This window comes from Schistocerca gregaria, chromosome 9 (assembly GCF_023897955.1).
Source record: "Schistocerca gregaria isolate iqSchGreg1 chromosome 9, iqSchGreg1.2, whole genome shotgun sequence".
Classification (NCBI taxonomy): domain Eukaryota; kingdom Metazoa; phylum Arthropoda; class Insecta; order Orthoptera; family Acrididae; genus Schistocerca; species Schistocerca gregaria.
Genome location: NC_064928.1, coordinates 175,083,272 through 175,100,755, shown reverse-complemented (window position 1 = coordinate 175,100,755; position 17,484 = coordinate 175,083,272). Strand labels below are relative to the sequence as shown.

Below are 17,484 nucleotides of genomic sequence, written 5' to 3'. Positions count from 1 at the left end.
ATATACATTAATTTCTTTGGTCTCAGCATTTTGTCTCAGTAACTACTCCTTTCTTCACTCACTCTTAGCTTCCTAAATCTTTTGTTTTTTGATCTATCTAATTTTCCATGCCAGGCCATTATGCCAAGCGGTGTAAACTTTAGAAAAAGTTCCCACAAGACCATCATGGATTTTGCTGAAATTTTGTGTAAATGTTTGCACATGTTCCTAATGAACATTGGTAAAGTTTTACAATCATTATTTCAATACTTCTGCATATATAGTTATTTGTTTGACGCCAAAATGCAGCTATCAACAGTGCACTTTCAAGTTTTTGGCAATTCTGAGGCATAATATTTCTGGCAATATTTCCTTGAAAGAAATAAAGCTAGGCCATCATATACACATTTTTGAATTCTCTTAAGCAATCATCCAGTGGAAGATAGAGACTGCAGACAGTAATAGCCTGAGGTGTCCACACCCGAACAGCAATAGTTTCTGAAGGTGTTTGTAGAGGGACAGACTCGCTGTAAAGGGAGTGAAGGATGTAGATGCAGATGCCACCAGATACACTTTCATAAGCTGCCTGGTTCCTATAATGACTCCGATAACCACAGAGAGGGTGGGGGGTTCGCATCGCCGGAAACCAAGTTTCCTGAAGAGCAATTCAGAGGAAAGTGTGAAGGCTGAGTTGTTGGAGCTCAGCAACATGGTGGAAAAAATCGCTGCAGTTCCACTGGAGGATGGCATTGTCCATGGCCGAAAAAAGCATGAAGGGACCGAGGAGGCAGAGGAGGGTCACCTGCTACCACCGATTGAGTACCTGGCCGAGAAAAGCATGAAGGGACCGAGGAGGCAGATTATGCCATTGGGTCACCTACTGCCACCAATTGAGTACCTGTGCGAGTGACATCCATTGTGTCTGAGAGTCCGGCGAGATCTAGGTCCTCAGCAGACGCCAGAATCTCTACCTCGCCCTCAGACGCAGAGCTTGTAGGTTGCGGTGGGATGGGTGCCGCCACAAGTTCCTTCATCTTAGAGGTCTTCTTCTTGGACTTTTCTCGCATCTCCTTGGGTTTCACTGGCTGGGAGGGCTTCACCGATTCAGTCTCCAGGATGGAGAAGGATCGCGAAGCCCTAAGACCAGCTGCTTGTTGGTGCTTATGCCACTGCTGGGCGTCATCCTTCCCGCTTGTGGAAACTTGGGAAGGGAGGGACCCAAGGGAGCCCTTGCGAGCGAGAGGAGCTGAAGAAGTTGGATGCTTCTCTGGCTTAGAAGCAGGAACGGACGTCCCCGACAGGTCGGGGGTTGTTGCTCCCGAGGTAGGTGGCGCAAGAGCAACAGGGTGGATAGTGCCCCCATCGGCAAGGGGGCATGTGGGGTTGCACAGCTCGGTGAGCCGACTGGAATTTGCTGAACTGATGGGGCTATCACGGTTGTTGTAGGGGCGGCGTATGAGGAAGTCATTCGCACAAGATGGAGTAGTTCTTATTTCCTCTTAGCCTCAGTATAAGTCGGTCAGTCCAGGGTCTTATATTCTACGATTTTCCGCTCTTTCTGTAAGATCCTGCAGTCTGGCGGGCAAGGTGAATGATGCTCTCTGCAGTTGACATAGATAGGAGGGGGGCACATGGAGTATTGGGATGTGATGGGTGTCCACAATCTCGACATGAGAGGCTGTAAGTACAGCAAGAAGACATATGGTCAAACTTCCAGCACTTAAAGCACCGCATCAGTGGAGGGATATAGGGCTTGGCATCACAGTGGTAGACCATCACCTTGATCTTCTCCAGTAATGTATAATCCTCGAAGGACAAGTAGAAGGCACTGGTAGCAATCTGATTATCCTTCAGACCCCGATGACCGCACCGGATGAAATGAACACCTCGACACACTAAATTAGCACGCAGCTCGTCATCAGACTGCAAAAGAAGCTCCCTATGGAAAATAATACCCTGGACCATATTTAAACTTTTATGGGGTGTGATGGTAACTGAAACATCTCCAAAATTGTCACAAGCAAGTAACCTTCGTGACTGGGCAGAGGATGCTGTTTTTATCAATACTGACCCAGGGCGCATTTTGGACAAGTCCTCCATCTTCCCAAACTTGTCCTCTAAATGTTCTAAGAAGAATTGAGGCTTTGTTGACATGAAAGACTCCCCATCAGCTCTCGTACAAAATAGCAACCTGTGCCAATAAGTGTCACTGCATCCTGAGCCTTACGCTCCTCCCACGGTGTGGCGAGGGAGGGGAACGATTTGGGATCCTATTTCTGAGCATTGAATTTAGCCTGAGAATGCTTAGAGGCTGCTGGCAGCTGGCCACCAGCAAGAGGTGATGTACCATGCTTCATTGCCTTGATGGCAACCACTCCGACCAAGGGCCCTCCCACGGGCACCACCCAGCCTCAGCAAGGGCCACCTGGCAGAATGGCCATTGCCAAGAGTCCTGATGCCCCAGGGAGACAGGCATCTACTTCTTGGCATACGTGGGAAGTTAACAGCACAGGCATCAGCAGAGCGATCCCTGTGTTGTCAGGGCACTACAACCAACAGGGTGCAAGGTGGCCCACCACAATGGACCGTGCTAAATATTAGGTGCAAGGAAGTCCATGGTCATCATTTCAGCTAAAAGCAACACTGCACAGTTCATGGTGGAAATCGCACCCAGGAATTTATCCTCACCCAAGGGATGGAGAACAAGCGGGACGACAATGCAGTGACAATCAAGCTGGCTAAAGGTCTCAATGTACGATGGACTCAATGCAACCTGTAAGGTGCCCTTTCCCAATTGGCTCGCTGTTCAGAAGAATTTGGAAATATGGAGGTCAAACCCAATAGGGGACTATCACATATAGACTGAAACGTTTGAGACTCCTTTTAGTTGCCTCTTAAAACACGCAGGAATGCTGCGGGACGATTCGAACCAACGAAACCCGCAGGGGGTGGGGGGGAGGGGGGGGGGGTGGGGGGGGGGAAGAGTCCAGTGGGGAGGGAAAAGTCCAGTGGGGAGGGAAAAGTCCAGTGGGGAGGGAAGAGTCCAGTGGGGAGGGAAGAGTCCAGTGGGGAGGGAAGAGTCCAGTGGGGAGGGAAGAGTCCAGTGGGGAGGGAAGAGTCCAGTGGGGGGGAAGAGTTCAGTGGGGGGGGGGGGAGAAGAGACCAGTTGGGCGGGGCGAGAGAGTCCAGTGGGGCAGGGGGGGAGAAAGATTCCAGTGGGGCAGGGGGGAGAAAGATTCCAGTGGGGCAGGGGGGAAACAGAACAGTGGGGCGGGGGAGGAAGAGTGCAGTCCACGGCAGGGGGAAGAGTGCATTGCGGTGGGGGGAACAGTGCAGTGGGGGGAAGAGTATAGTGGCAGGGGGTGGGGTGGGGGGAAGAGTATAGTGGCAGGGGGTGGGGTGGGGAAGATTGAAGTGGGGAGGAAGAGTGCAATGAGAGGGTGGTACGAGTGTGCGTGGGGGGGGCAAGAAGGTGGGGGGAAGGGTGGGGGACAAGAGCAAGGGGGGAAGAGCAAGGAAGGGCAAGAGCGTGGGGAGGGGGGGCCGAGAGCGCAGGGGGCGGCGTGATCGAAGGGGGGAGGGGCGTGAGCGCAGGGGGGGTGAGAGCGCAGGGGGGGCAGGAGCGCAGGGGGGGGCGAGAGCGCTGGGTGGTGGCGAGAGCGCGGGGCGGGGGGGGCGAGAGCGCGGGGCGGGGGGGGGCGAGAGCGCGGGGCGGGGGGGGCGAGAGCGCGGGGCGGGGGGGGGCGAGAGCGCGGGGCGGGGGGGCGAGAGCGCAGGGCGGGGGGGGGGCGAGAGTGCAGGGGGAGGGGCGAGAGTGCAGGGGGAGGGGCGAGAGCGCAGGGGGAGGGGCGAGAGCGCAGGGGGGGGTAGAGCGCAGGGGGGGAAGAGCGCAGGGGGGGGAAGAGCGCAGGGGGGGGAAGAGCGCAGGGGGGGAAGAGCGAAGGGGGGGGAAGAGCGAAGGGGGGGGAAGAGCGAAGGGGGGGGAAGAGCGAAGGGGGGGAAGAGCGCAGGGGGGGAAGAGCGCAGGGGGGGAAGAGCGCAGGGGGGAAGAGCGCAGGGGGGGGAAGAGCGCAGGGGGGGGGGAGAGCGCAGGGGGGGAGAGCGCAGGGGGGGAGAGCGCTGGGGGGGGAGAGCGCTGGGGGGGGGGAGCGCAGGGGGGGGGAAGAGCGCACGGGGGTGAGAGCGCAGGGGGGGGGGGAGAGCGCAGGGGGGGGAAGAGCGCAGGGGGGGGGAAGAGCGCAGGGGGGGAAGAGCGCAGGGGGGGGAAGAGGGCAGGGGGGGGGGAAGAGCGCAGGGGGGGGGAGCGCAGGGGGGGGAAGAGCGCAGGGGGGGGAAGAGCGCAGGGGGGGGGAAGAGCGCAGGGGGGGCAAATGTGAAGGGGTGAAGAGTGAAGGGGGGGAAGAGTGCGGGGGGAGAGGAGTGCGGGGGGTGGTAGATGCGGGGGGGAGCGTGTGGGGGGGGGGGGTAGAGTGCGGGGGGGAGGAAGAGTGTGCGGGCGAAGTGAGCGGTGGGAAGAGTGTGCGGCCGAAGTGAGCGATGGGAAGAGTATGGGGGGGGGGGGGAAGAGTGCAATCGGGACAAGAGTGCGGGGGGGGGGGGGGGGTCAAGAGTGTAGGGGGGAAGTGGAATAGGAGGTATGTTTGTGGACTAGTTGTGAGTGATAGTGCCTATCTGTGAAGGGCTTTTTGGGAAAGGATATTGGGAAAGGGAGTTCTTCTCACTGCAGATATGCTGTCCCTGGGTAGCAAGACTGTATGGGAGGGACGTTTTGATGTGGAAAGACAGCTGCTGTCAAACTGTAGGTATTGTAGCTGGTTGGTGGGTTTAATGTGGGTGGAGGTGTGGATGGAGCCAACAGAGAGGAAGGTGGCATGCTAAGTTGTGGAGTGCGAGGTGAAGTGGATGGGAGAGAAGGTGTTGGGGCTGTGAAGGCATGAGAATAGGGAGTCTTGGCGTTGAGTCCACATCATGAAGATATCATCAATGCACTTCCCCAAACCAGGGACTTGGGGTTCTGGGATGCTAGGAAGATCTCCTGAAAATAGCCTTTAAACATATTGGCTTAGGAGAGTGCCATGTGGGTGCCCAAGGCTGTGCTGCAGATTTGTTTGTATATGTTCCCTTCAAAGAAGAAGTAGCTATGTGTTAGGTTAGAGTTAGTTAGGTGAACTAGGAATGAGGTAACGTGTTTGGAGTCTGAGGGACACTGGGAGAGTTAGTGTTCAATTGTGGCAAGACCATGGACATGAAGGATGTTAGTGTATAGAGAAGGTGCATCAGAATTGAACAGTAGGCAACCAGGAGTTAAAGGGGTGGGGATGGTGGAGGGTCGGTGAACAAAATGGTTGATATGTTTGACATGGGAGCTAGATTATGGGCAATTGGTGAACAATTGGTCGGAGGTGTTGGTGAATGAAGATTGAAATTTTTCTGTGGAAAAACAATAACCAACTATAATGGGTCATCCAGATTGTTGGGTTTGTGAATTTTGGGGAGCACGTAGAAGGTGAGAGTGTGGGGGTTATCACAGGGGTGAGGTGGGAAATGGATTCAGGGGAGAGGTTCTGGGAAAGGCCTAAGGCGTTAAGCAGGGATTGGAGGTTATGTTGGACTTCCATGATTGGATCACTCTGACAGAGTTTATAGGTGGTATGACATCCAACCTGCTATGTATTAGAAAGAGTGGCCACTGCCAAACAGTGGCAAAAAGCAAAGTTCTCCACCCTGTGGCACACAATGCTGTGGAACATAACATGCTTAATTTCAATAGCTGCCTCACAACCTGGCCCATCTGGATCCCCCTTTCCCTTCCACCACCAGCTTTCCTGAAGTGCACAGATTGGAGTTATCGTTACAATAAATCCTCTGCTCCCGAAATCATCCCAGCCTCACCCTACAGTAACCTCGTGCTCACACACCCTCCGCCCAACAGTTTCCAACCCTTGCCCTATCACCGCATCTCCTCTCACATTCCCTCATCCTCTTTGTATTCTGCCCTCTCCCACCATACCTGTCTATCCTTTCAACTTCTTTGCTCCATTCCTTTATCGCTCTTCTCCTTTTCTGCTTTCCTCCTTTTCCTCCACTCTCCTTTTCTGCTCTCCTCCTTTTTTGCTTTCCAATTTTTTCTCTCACACCCCACCTCCAGAAGCTGTACCTGGCAGTCGATAGTCCCTGAAAGCCCAGCCAGACAGTGCTCTTTTCTCACCCCACCTGTACCCAGCTATTCCTCCCCCTTCTCCAACCCGCTGCAGATTGCTATTCGGATGACAGTCGCATTCTGATTGGAGCTGCTGGTTATAGCAGATGAGTATGCGTGAGGTGTGTTTGCGTGTGTGAATGTGTGTTTGTTTTCTTTGCTGAGGAAGGCTTTGGCCAGTACCTGCATGTGTAACAGTCTTTTGGTTATGCCTGTCTGCAACTCAATAGGTTACCTTCAAGGTGAGTAGTAATCTATCCTATTCCTTATCCTGTTTCTAACACTAAATGTGCTAAACCCTAAACCAAAATGAAACTAGCACAACAATAGCATTACACAATTAAAAAAACATACTAATTACTCTCTGTAAAATTAATCTGTTCCAAAAAATTTACACAATGTGACAGTGGCGTAAAATCTGCATGCTATTTATACAATGTATGTTGCAGCTGTCAAGAAACAATTTTACTACCATGGTCTTCACTGCCTTGGCAATGCAAGTTAAACTGTAAAGCATAAAACCAGTTTCATTCTATAGTTACAGCATAAAAACTAAAATACACCATGATGTTTTGTGACAAAAAGACACTCCTTCTTTGAAATTTTTCAAGTTATTCACCTTTTACCTCACTTCATTGCCAAGCAGATTTTTTGATACTTCCCTCCCCAGAGTGTAGTAAACAATTATAGAACACAATAAAAGATGTCAGATTTAATTTGAGTACCAGTGGAATACGGGCCCATTTTCAATGCAACTCCACTTTTTTGCTGTTCTTTAGGACTTTATATGGTCGCATTGCAAAACTATATATAGTTTTTTAGGTGGTTTAGAACATGATATTTCTAATGTTCTAACGAAAATGGTTTACAGTGTTTGCAGGAGGCTATATTTTCTAAAAGTGGGCCAAACAAGGCAGTTTTGGAGTTTTTTGAGAAACTGTCAACTTGTAATCAATTTTAAACAGCATGAAAACAAAATTTTGTGCTCTTAATACCTTGTATTGATAAGTTACAGCATGCAAGATTTCAAGGATATCCTGCAGTGACTTCTGGAGATATAAAAAGCTAAGCTCCATATTTTTTTGAGCATCTATTATTTTTAGCCGACTTGGCTTCAAATTATCCAAATGTAAATCATGCAGGAAATCTTTTATTATTATTACTTCACTAAAGAGAGTGCTAAAAGTTATACAAGATGATCTAGTTTTGTTTCTTTCAAGAAAATATTGTTGTTGTTGTTGTTGTTGTTGCCTTCAGTCCTGAGACTGGTTTGATGCAGCTCTCCATGCTACTCTACCCTGTGCAAGCTTCTTCATCTCCCAGTACCTACTGCAACCTACATCCTTCTGAATCTGCTTAGTGTATTCATCTCTTGGTCTCCCACTATGATTTTTACCCTCCACGCTGCCCTCCAATGCTAAATTTGTGATCCCTTGATGCCTCAAAACATGTCCTACCAACCAATCCCTTCTTCTAGTCAAGTTGTGCCACAAACTTCTCTTCTCCCCAATCCTATTCAGTACCTCCTCATTAGTTACGTGATCTATCCACCTTATCTTCAGCATTCTTCTGTAGCACCACATTTCGAAAGCTTCTATTCTCTTCTTGTCCAAACTAGTTATCATCCATGTTTCACTTCCATACACGGCTACACTCCAAACAAATACTTTGAGAAACGACTTCCTGATACATAAATCTATATTAGATGTTAACAAATTTCTCTTCTTCAGAAACGCTTTCCTTGCCATTGCCAGTCTACATTTTATATCCTCTCTACTTCGACCATCATCACTTATTTTACTTCCTAAATAGCAAAACTCCTTTACTACTTTAAGTGTCTCATTTCCTAATCTAATTCCCTCAGCATCACCCGATTTAATTTGACTACATTCCATTATCCTCGTTTTGCTTTTGTTAATGTTCATCTTATATCCTCCTTTCAAGACACTGTCCATTCCGTTCAACTGCTCTTCCAAGTCCTTTGCCGTCTCTGACAGAATTACAATGTCATCGGCGAACCTCAAAGTTTTTACTTCGTCTCCATGAATTTTAATACCTACTCCAAATTTTTCTTTTGTTTCCTTTACTGCTTGCTCAATATACAGATTGAATAACATCGGGGAGAGGCTACAACCCTGTCTCACTCCTTTCCCAACCACTGCTTCCCTTTCATGCCCCTCGACTCTTATGACTGCCATCTGGTTTCTGTACAAATAGTAAATGGCCTTTCGCTCCCTGTATTTTACCCCTGCCACCTTCAGAATTTGAAAGAGAGTATTCCAGTGAACATCGTCAAAAGCTTTCTCTAAGTCTACAAATGCTAGAAACATAGGTTTACCTTTTCTTAATCTTTCTTCTAAGATAAGTCGTAAGGTCAGTATTGCCTCATGTGTTCCAACATTTCTACGCAATCCAAACTGATCCTCCCCGAGGTCCGCATCTACCAGTTTTTCCATTCGTCTGTAAAGAATTCGCGTTACTATTTTGCAGCTGTGACTTATTAAAGTGATAGTTCGGTAATTTTCACATCTGTCAGCACCTGCTGTCTTTGGGATTGGAATTATTATATTCTTCTTAAAGTCTGAGGGTATTGTGCCTGTCTCATACATCCTGCTCACCAGCTGGTCGAGTTTTGTCATGACTGGCTCTCCCAAGGCCGTCAGTAGTTCTAATGGAATGTTGTCTACTCCGGGGGCCTTGTTTCGACTCAGGTCTTTCAGTGCTCTGTCAAACACTTCACGCAGTATCTTATCTCCCATTTCGTCTTCATCTACATCCTCTTCCATTTCCACAATATTGTCCTCAAGTACATCGCCCTTGTATAAACCTTCTATATACTCCTTCCTCCTTCCCTTCTTTGCTTAGAACTGGGTTGCCATCTGAGCTCTTGATATTCATACACATGGTTCTCTTCTCTCCAAAGGTCTTTTTAATTTTCCTGTAGGCAGTATCTATCTTACCCCTAGTGAGATAAGCTTCTACATCCTTACATTTGTCCACTAGCCATCCCTGCTTAGCCATTTTGCACTTCCTGTCGATCTCATTTTTGAAACGTTGGTATTCCTTTTTGCCTGCTTCATTTACTGCATTTTTATATTTTCTCCTTTCATCAATTACATTCAATATTTCTTCTGTTACCCAAGGATTTCTAGCAGCCCTCGTCTTTTTACCTACTTTATCCTCTGCTGCCTTAACGACTTTATCCCTCAGAGCTGCCCATTCTTCTTCTACTGTGTTTCTTTCCCCCATTTCTGTCAATTGTTCCCTTATGCTCTCCTTGAAACTCTGTACAACCTCTGGTTCTTTCAGATTATCCAGATCCCATGTCTTTAAATTCCCACCTTTTTGCAGTTTCTTCAGTTTTAACCTACAGGTCATAACCAATAGATTGTGGTCAGAGTCCACATCTGCCTCTGGAAATGTCGTACAATTTAAAACCTGATTCCTAAATCTCTGCCTTACCATTATATAATCTATCTGATACCTTTTAGTATCTCCAGGATTCTTCCATGTATACAACCTTCTTTTATGATTCTTGAACCAAGTGTTAGCTATGATTAAGTTATGCTCTGTGCAAAATTCTACCAGACGGCTTCCTCTTTCATTTCTTAGCCCCAATCCATAATCACCTACTATGTTTCCTTCTTTCCCTTTTCCTACTGATGAATTCCAGTCACCCATGACTACTAAATTTTCGTCTCCCTTCACTACCTGATTAATTTCTTTTATCTCATCATACATTTCATCAATTTCTTCATCATCTACAGAGCTAGTTGGCATATAAACTTGTACTACTGTAGTAGGCATGGGCTTTGTGTCTGTCTTGGCCACAATAATGTGTTCACTATGCTGTTTGTAGTAGCTTACCCGCACTCCTATTTTTTTATTCATTATTAAACCTACTCCTGCATTACCCCTACTTGATTTTGTATTTATAACCCTGTATTCACCTGACCAAAAGTCTTGTTCCTCCTGCCACCGAACTTCACTAATTCCCAGTATATCTAACTTTAACCTATCCATTTCCCTTTTTAAATTTTCTAACCTACCTGCCCGATTAAGGGATCTGACATTCCACGCTCCGGTCCGTAGAACGCCAGTTTTCTTTCTGCTGATAACAACGTCCTCCTGAGTAGTCCCCGCCCGGAGATCCGAATGGAGGACTATTTTACCTCCGGAATATTTTACCCAAGAGGACGCCATCATCATTTAATCATACAGTAAAGCTGCATGTCCTTGGGAAAAATTACGGCTGTAGTTTCCCCTTGCTTTCAGCCATTCGCAGTACCAGCACAGCAAGGCCGTTTTGGTTAATGTTGCAAGGCCCGATCAGTCAAACATCCAGACTGTTGCCCCTGCAACTACTGAAAAGGCTGCTGCCCCTCCTGTAGATATTATGTCTCTAAGCCGCTAAAAACTCACTGATGCACTCTTGATAGGAACACTATAGTGTCTAACAAATGACTATACCTCCAGAAGTATTGAATTAATGATCATGAAATTTTATCAATGTTCATTAAGAACATGCATGCTTGTTCACACAAAATTTCATCAAAATCCGTGACAGCCAATCAGGAACCTCTAGACCCCACGTACAATGCAATTAGCTTTCCACTCTTATTAACTTTTGCATGCTGTTTTGTCAGTTATCCCTGTCTTGATTATGACCCTATCTTCCAACTCCAAGCTCATACGTTTTCAAATATCATCTATTGCAGTTCCAATATTCAGCTTTTCCTTCTCATGTTGTCTGGTATATAGCCTCTGGCCTGAGCTCTGGTTTTCCTAAACCTTGCCAATTCTTTTCCTTCTCACCTCTTCCTGCCCCTTCAGCCCTTTTCAGGAGAATAACTCATTGGCTCTGATGGCCTGCACATTTCCTTAGCTGTTATGTGTGTTTTTTTTCCCAGCCTCCTTTTCATCTGTCCCACTATATTATGTTTTCCAAAAAATTGATTGATATATACTAATTAGTTTGCTACAGTGTCTAACTACAATAATAGTTTAAGAAAAAAGTGTCAACATACAACTGAGATATAAAAGACGAGGCCTACTTACAAAATAAGGATTAATTTTCAACGGCGATATTCTTCTGTTAATAGCCATGAGAACATATTTTCTCTTGCTTCCTTGAACAGGAGTTTTGATCTGGAAATAAAATATATGAAGGTTCATAAACAACAACAACACAGGAAATGGAAAAGTGACTTTTTTAAATTTTTACCAAATGAAACAGAACAGGCTAACAAGGGGACCATACCTACTCGTCATCACCAATTTCGACCAAAGTTATGGTATATGCAGGGCTTGGCCAGAAATGAAAGAGGCAGGAGTGGAAGCTCCAGATGGTCAGGAATTTAGAAAAAAATAGCATTTTTGGTGTGCTTTGGGTATGGCACAAGGCTCTTATGTTAGCATGATTTCCAGGTGGTGGTCAGTGCAGTGGGACTAGGGTCATGGTATCGAGTGTCTATGTGGAAACTTCTTTTATTTATTTATTTTTATTTTCAAATTTTACATTATTTATGCAGCAATAAACTGAAATACCGATAAATACATTGTATTTATTGATGTTTTCATAAAATGCATGCAAAGGAAAATTTGGGACTGGAAATAAATTTCGAAGGAAAGGCTGTACTCATGATGTCCACGAGGACTGCAAATAACATTTTGAGAAGGGACTGTAATTAAAGTGTTTTGGACTTTGTACTGCATTAGTTTTATTTTGAAGTGTAAGAGGACTGTTTCAAAATACATTCCATTGAACATCACTATCTACCCTTGCCAATATTTGGTAAAATTTTCCATTATGCATTATTTGCTGTCAAACAGTGTGCTGAGAGAGAAACTTTTATGAATGGAAACCAGGTTTGTTATTCAGGGAAACTTTTATGTAATTATGCTTTCCCTGTTTTTATGAGTATCACTCCAGCATGCATAAGTCAACTAAAAATTATAGAAGGATCTAATTTTGTATAAGAAGTTCTCATTTATGCATTAAAATCCCAGCACATAAATTTATTTGTAAATACCGAAATTTCCTTTATCTTCCCTTTATGAAGTCTTAGGAAAATGTTAATAAATACTGAGTATTATTTCAGTTTATTTGCATTGTAAACAGCATAAAAATTAAAAACTAAACATTTTCCGTGTCTGGTTTGATCTCGTGACCCCCTGACTACTGTTCTGTACTCTTCCTACTGAACTAACCACGATGTTGAAACTGCGCTAAAATAAATGGCTCACGTCTTACCTGACCTGTGCAAAAAATGCTATTTTTTCTACATGTTTGGCCATTAGGAGCTCCCAATCCTGTCAATTTCCTTTCTTAGCAAGCCCTGCACGTATCATAAATTTGGACGAAAGTGGTGATGATGAGATCAATTATTTCTGGAGGAAGATATCAGAAAAGAAACTACATCAAAAGAACAGAAATAAGACATACAAATACTTGTACAATTATCATACTTAATAATTACTGTTCACATTGCTTCTACCAAATGTTTCACTGGTTGTATCAACAGCTGTTTGCATTGAGATATATATTGTGAAATTTTGAACATTCTCGTGTGCCGCGATAAATTTGTAGTGTTACCATCAATTACAGGCTTAAACTTATTTCTGTTCTTTTAAAATTTTTGAGAACAGTAAGCCTATCCTCGTTCAAAACATTCATTCTCATTTCATTATACCATTACATGAGAAACAGATTATTTTTGAGAATTTTTGGACACTTACAAAATTATGTTTTTGTAAATTACAACTATGAGTGTTGTGCATACAAACTTATTTTGAAGCAAATCAGAATGTGGGGTTCACAGTTTTGCCGAAGAAATCATCACGCCAGAATTTCATTGTATATCAATGCAAATAAATATGCATTTTTGAGAATTTCCAGACACTACCATTGTCCTCTGCTTAACCTATGAGCAATTTGTAGGAAATTGGCATTTGTGATTTAGTTACTGTACTAGATTTTCTAACATATTGTATTACATGTAGTTTTCCCTTAAAGAGGAGTAGATCTATATATTGTCTGCATTTATTGTAAATCAACTATGTTTTTGAGCTTGCTAACAACTGTAATTAACCTCAAAACATGTTAGAAAACTAGTCATTTTCACCACAAATTTTTGTGTTGCCTTTACAGAAATCTTGTTTTCTGTGTTTGCTTCAATTCTTATAGGAAATTAGCAACTTTTTAGCTCAACAGATTACAAGATAATCATTGGAGTTAATTTAAAGTTATTTGCTTACTGCCTTGTCATACATCACTCCAGCCAAAATGCTGCCCTACCATGAATGCTGTTCTCAAACATGGGATGAGTTGGTTGACATTCATAAGCAGCTGGAAATCACCCTAATTGTTGTCAAATGATTGGCAGCTACTGCAAATCGGTGTGTTGAAGAACTCCCGAGTGTGTTGAAGAGCTCCTGAGAAACGTGTACCTGTGATAATGGTACCAGGCACCCTGTACAGGGTGGATGGGGACCAGGAAGAACTCAGAGTGTTGTTCCAATCTGCCTACCCAATAAGTTTGAGGTACTGTCTTTCACTGAAATTGAAACAGCCTGTTTTGGAGAAACTTGTTTTATGCTATGTCAAGAGGAGGCAAACATGAAAGTACAGGGGTCTATTAATCGTTGGCAACTCAAACATATGGTGAATGGCGATAGCCCTTAGAGAAATGTCAGGAAAGGATGCCAGGTGCACTCAGTGTGTGTGCCCGGGGGCCTCATTCAACATGTGGAAGAGGCTATTCCGGCAGCCACTGAGGGAACAGGTTGCAACCAACTGCACATTGTGGCGCACGTTGGAACAAATGATGTCTGTCGTCTGGGCTCCAATGTCATTCTCAGGTCATTCCAGTGTCAGGCAGAGGAGGTTGAGAAGACCACCCTTGCGTATGGAGTTTCAACGAAGCTCACAATTTATAGTATTATCCCCAGAACTGATTGTGCCCCTTTGGATCTCAGTTGAATGGAAGGACAGAACCAGAGATTTTGAAGGTTCTGTGACAATACAGGCTGAGACGTCCTGGACTAGTGCTATAGGGAAGTCACACAAATCCGTGGGTGAAGGGAGACTTGCCACACAGGATGAGAAGGAAAGGAGACTTTCCCAAAATCTATCCCTTTTTCTAGACCTCTCCAGTCATTTTCTTTCACCCCTCTTCCTTCCCCTTCAACCGTTCTGCCTGAAAAAGCTTGACTGATAATAATCTTCTTTTATGTGTGTGTTCAGCTGCCGCTTGGTGAGTTGATTTTATATCTATCCAATCAAATTATTTAATAATAATAATGTGCTATATAGGACAGGGAGAGGAAGCACCTTCCACTACGTGAACTTTCGATTACAGACCGGTCTTCATCACCTCCCCTACCTCTTTCTCCTTCAGATAAGTGCAGTACAGAACAAACACAATTTATCCCATACCCTCTCCAGCCCTACATTGCTGTACTTGATGAAAAGTATCATACTGCGTGAGGCAGTGCATGCTTCAGCAGAAAAATGCATATTGAAATGAGTAAATCTCGAAAACAATTCTCCAATAAATGTAAATAATCACACTCAAGTTACCAATGACAGCAAATCAGTTAGACTGTAACAACGCACTGCAGCTATCAAGCAATGTCCAGTTGTATGTAGCGGTAATATAGCAATACGGAAGTCCACTGTAATGAACCTTCTGCAGTAGCAATTGTAAGGAATTTTCACTATTCTAATTGTAACAACTTGCATCATAGCATGCACTGCCCTGTGAGGTAGGTCGAGTGGGTAAAGCACCTAACCTCACCTTTCTGCTGTGCCCAGACAGAGTACTGCTGTACCTCAACTTAAATGCACTTACTGAGGCATTTCGTACCATCCCACTGACTGAAGGGCTAAAATCCTACAACACCTACCCAGTTTCCTTTACAAAAAGCACGAGAACATGAAGTGCTGCCTATGTAATACAAGTAAGCAGAAAAACACTCGCTTTTGTTAAGAAAAGATTCAAATAGACGGGCCACCTGGAACAAATTTATCTTTCGACAGGAAATCATTTACTTTGAAGTGCAGTGGTTTCCTAAAACAATACAAAGAACAAAGCACTTCCCCAATTAAGACTGTGCCTAGCACCAAAGCAGAGTGTGCCAAATCTTAGAACAGCACATTACTTACAGTGGCCCACAGACTGTCAGCGATTTTCTTTGGTAACTCATGTGACAAGCGAGGCAAACTGCGGCGTTGTCTCTGACGCTGAGAAATGGCCCTATAGCTGCTGCTGCAATGAACTGCCAGTGCTGAAGCTGCCCTCGGTGTAGTACAAGTACAACAATGCAAAAGAGAGCAAAGGAGTTGGGTGGCTTCCCTTAGCTCCACAATATATATCTCAGCTACGTCATTTTTTTATTAAGTACTTGCTCAGGCTTCTGTCAAGTGCTCAGTCGTAATTCCCTCCCACCCACCAAAATCAGAAAATGACCCTACTTATAGCCTCAATTTCATGTGGAGTGACTACTAGTTGGATTAGATCTTTTGCTGTAAGTATAAAGGGAGCTTTATATTCAAAGAGAGCTTTGCCCCCCTCCTCCCACCCTCTGCAATTCTAGAGGTATGAGGAAAGATTGGAAAGTAACACACAACAATTTTTTTCTTCCCTGTTACTGTAGCTGGAATGTTGAAATTTCATAGCATTATAGTCTGAAGTTTGTGATACAGAGGGTATTTTGTTTTCATATGCAGCGCTGGCGAGAGAAGCCTGGACTATGATACAAAAATGGTGCGGGTCTTACTGTCACTAGTAACGAAGTTTAGTCCAGTATTTGTGGGTCACACCAAGTGAAATTCACAGGGACATGTGTTGAGTGTACAGGGACGTCTGTATGAACTGTAGCAAAGTCTCCAGATGGTGTGCATTCTTCCAAGAAGGCTTTGTGAACCTTAATGATTTGCCACACTATGGCAACTGCAACCTTGCAGAATGTTGGTGCCGCTGAAGCAGCAATTTTGAGCAATGGCATTTGCAAATTGCAAACCTTATTGCAGCAGTTCAACATTTCCTACTGTGTGCAGTGTACAATACTGTTCATGACATGTTGAAATTTGATAAACTTAGGACTTGCTGGGTGCCTAAAACCTGACAGACAACCACAATGGTCAATGAAAGATTCCATGTAATGTGGTGGCATCACTTTTTGAAAGGATTTGTCACTGGTGATGAGTCATGGGTACACCACTATGTGCCCAAAACCGAGCAGGTCTCTATGGGGTGGAAACATTCTGGTTTCCATTATGAAAAAAATTCAAAGAGGCCCAGTCTGCTAGGAAAGTGCTTGTGACAGTGTTCTGGGATATGCAAGGTGTGTTACTGGTGGACTTTTCTAAACACCAGTTCACTGTGAATGCTACAGGCTACACTAAAACTTTGGTTAAGTTGCGTCATGCCCTTTGCAATGAACACAACAAAGTTAATGCTGATGGTGTCAAATTTCTTCATGGCAATCTTCGCCTCGATATTGCTGCTCTTGTTCATGAGAAAATTGCCAAATTTTGGTGGTAGGTGCTCCAGCATGCTCCATACAATCCAGATCTTCCACCATTGTACCTTCTTCTGATTGGCCCCAAGAAGAAATTCCTGATCAGCCAACGCATTGTGACAAATGTGGAAGTAAAATCGGCAGTCCCTACGTGGCCATATACCATCCAAATGCAAACTGATACCACTCGGGGAGAAATGTGTTGAGAATGTTGGTGAATATGTAGAAAAGTAAGTGAAAGATTTAAGTTGATTTGAGATTTCTTTTGTTTTGTTACCTATTAACCTTTTGGTATTAAAATTATTGTTCATTACTTTCCAATCTTTCCTCATACATCTATGTGAGCCACAAAGCTCGCATATTGCTGACAATACATCCTGACAATGTTATCCAATGACATGTACCCACACATATTACTGCTCTTTGTGCTAGAACATATACGGCCACTAGTGCCGAGCAATGTATAAAACTCATATAAATGATCACATTATTGTCAAAAGGATAAATTGCTACTCGCCATACAGTGGACATGCTGAATATCAGACCAGCACAAAAAGAAGACTGCTAAACAAGTAAGCTTTAGGCCAAAAGGGGTTCTTATGAATTAGGCAACACACACGCATGCGCACGCGCGCGCGCGCGCACACACACACACACACACACACACACACACACACACACACACACACACACACACACGCGTGTGCGACCACTGTCTTAGGCTGCCAAGGGAACACTGCTTGGTCTCAGCAGCCAGAGCCAGTAGTCTAGTGCGCGCGCTT

The 17,484-nt window shown here is 44.8% G+C and overlaps 1 protein-coding gene across 4 annotated transcripts in view; it reads right to left on the bottom strand.

Moving 5' to 3' along the window:
• Positions 1-17,484, bottom strand: part of LOC126291565 (nuclear RNA export factor 1-like) — a 199,749-nt gene that overhangs the window by 117,651 nt on the left and 64,614 nt on the right. For all 4 annotated transcript variants that reach the window (XM_049985085.1, XM_049985086.1, XM_049985087.1 and 1 more), the window contains one exon: positions 11,237-11,326. In XM_049985085.1, the coding sequence (XP_049841042.1) occupies positions 11,237-11,326 (90 nt within the window). The remainder of the gene's footprint in view (positions 1-11,236; positions 11,327-17,484) is intronic.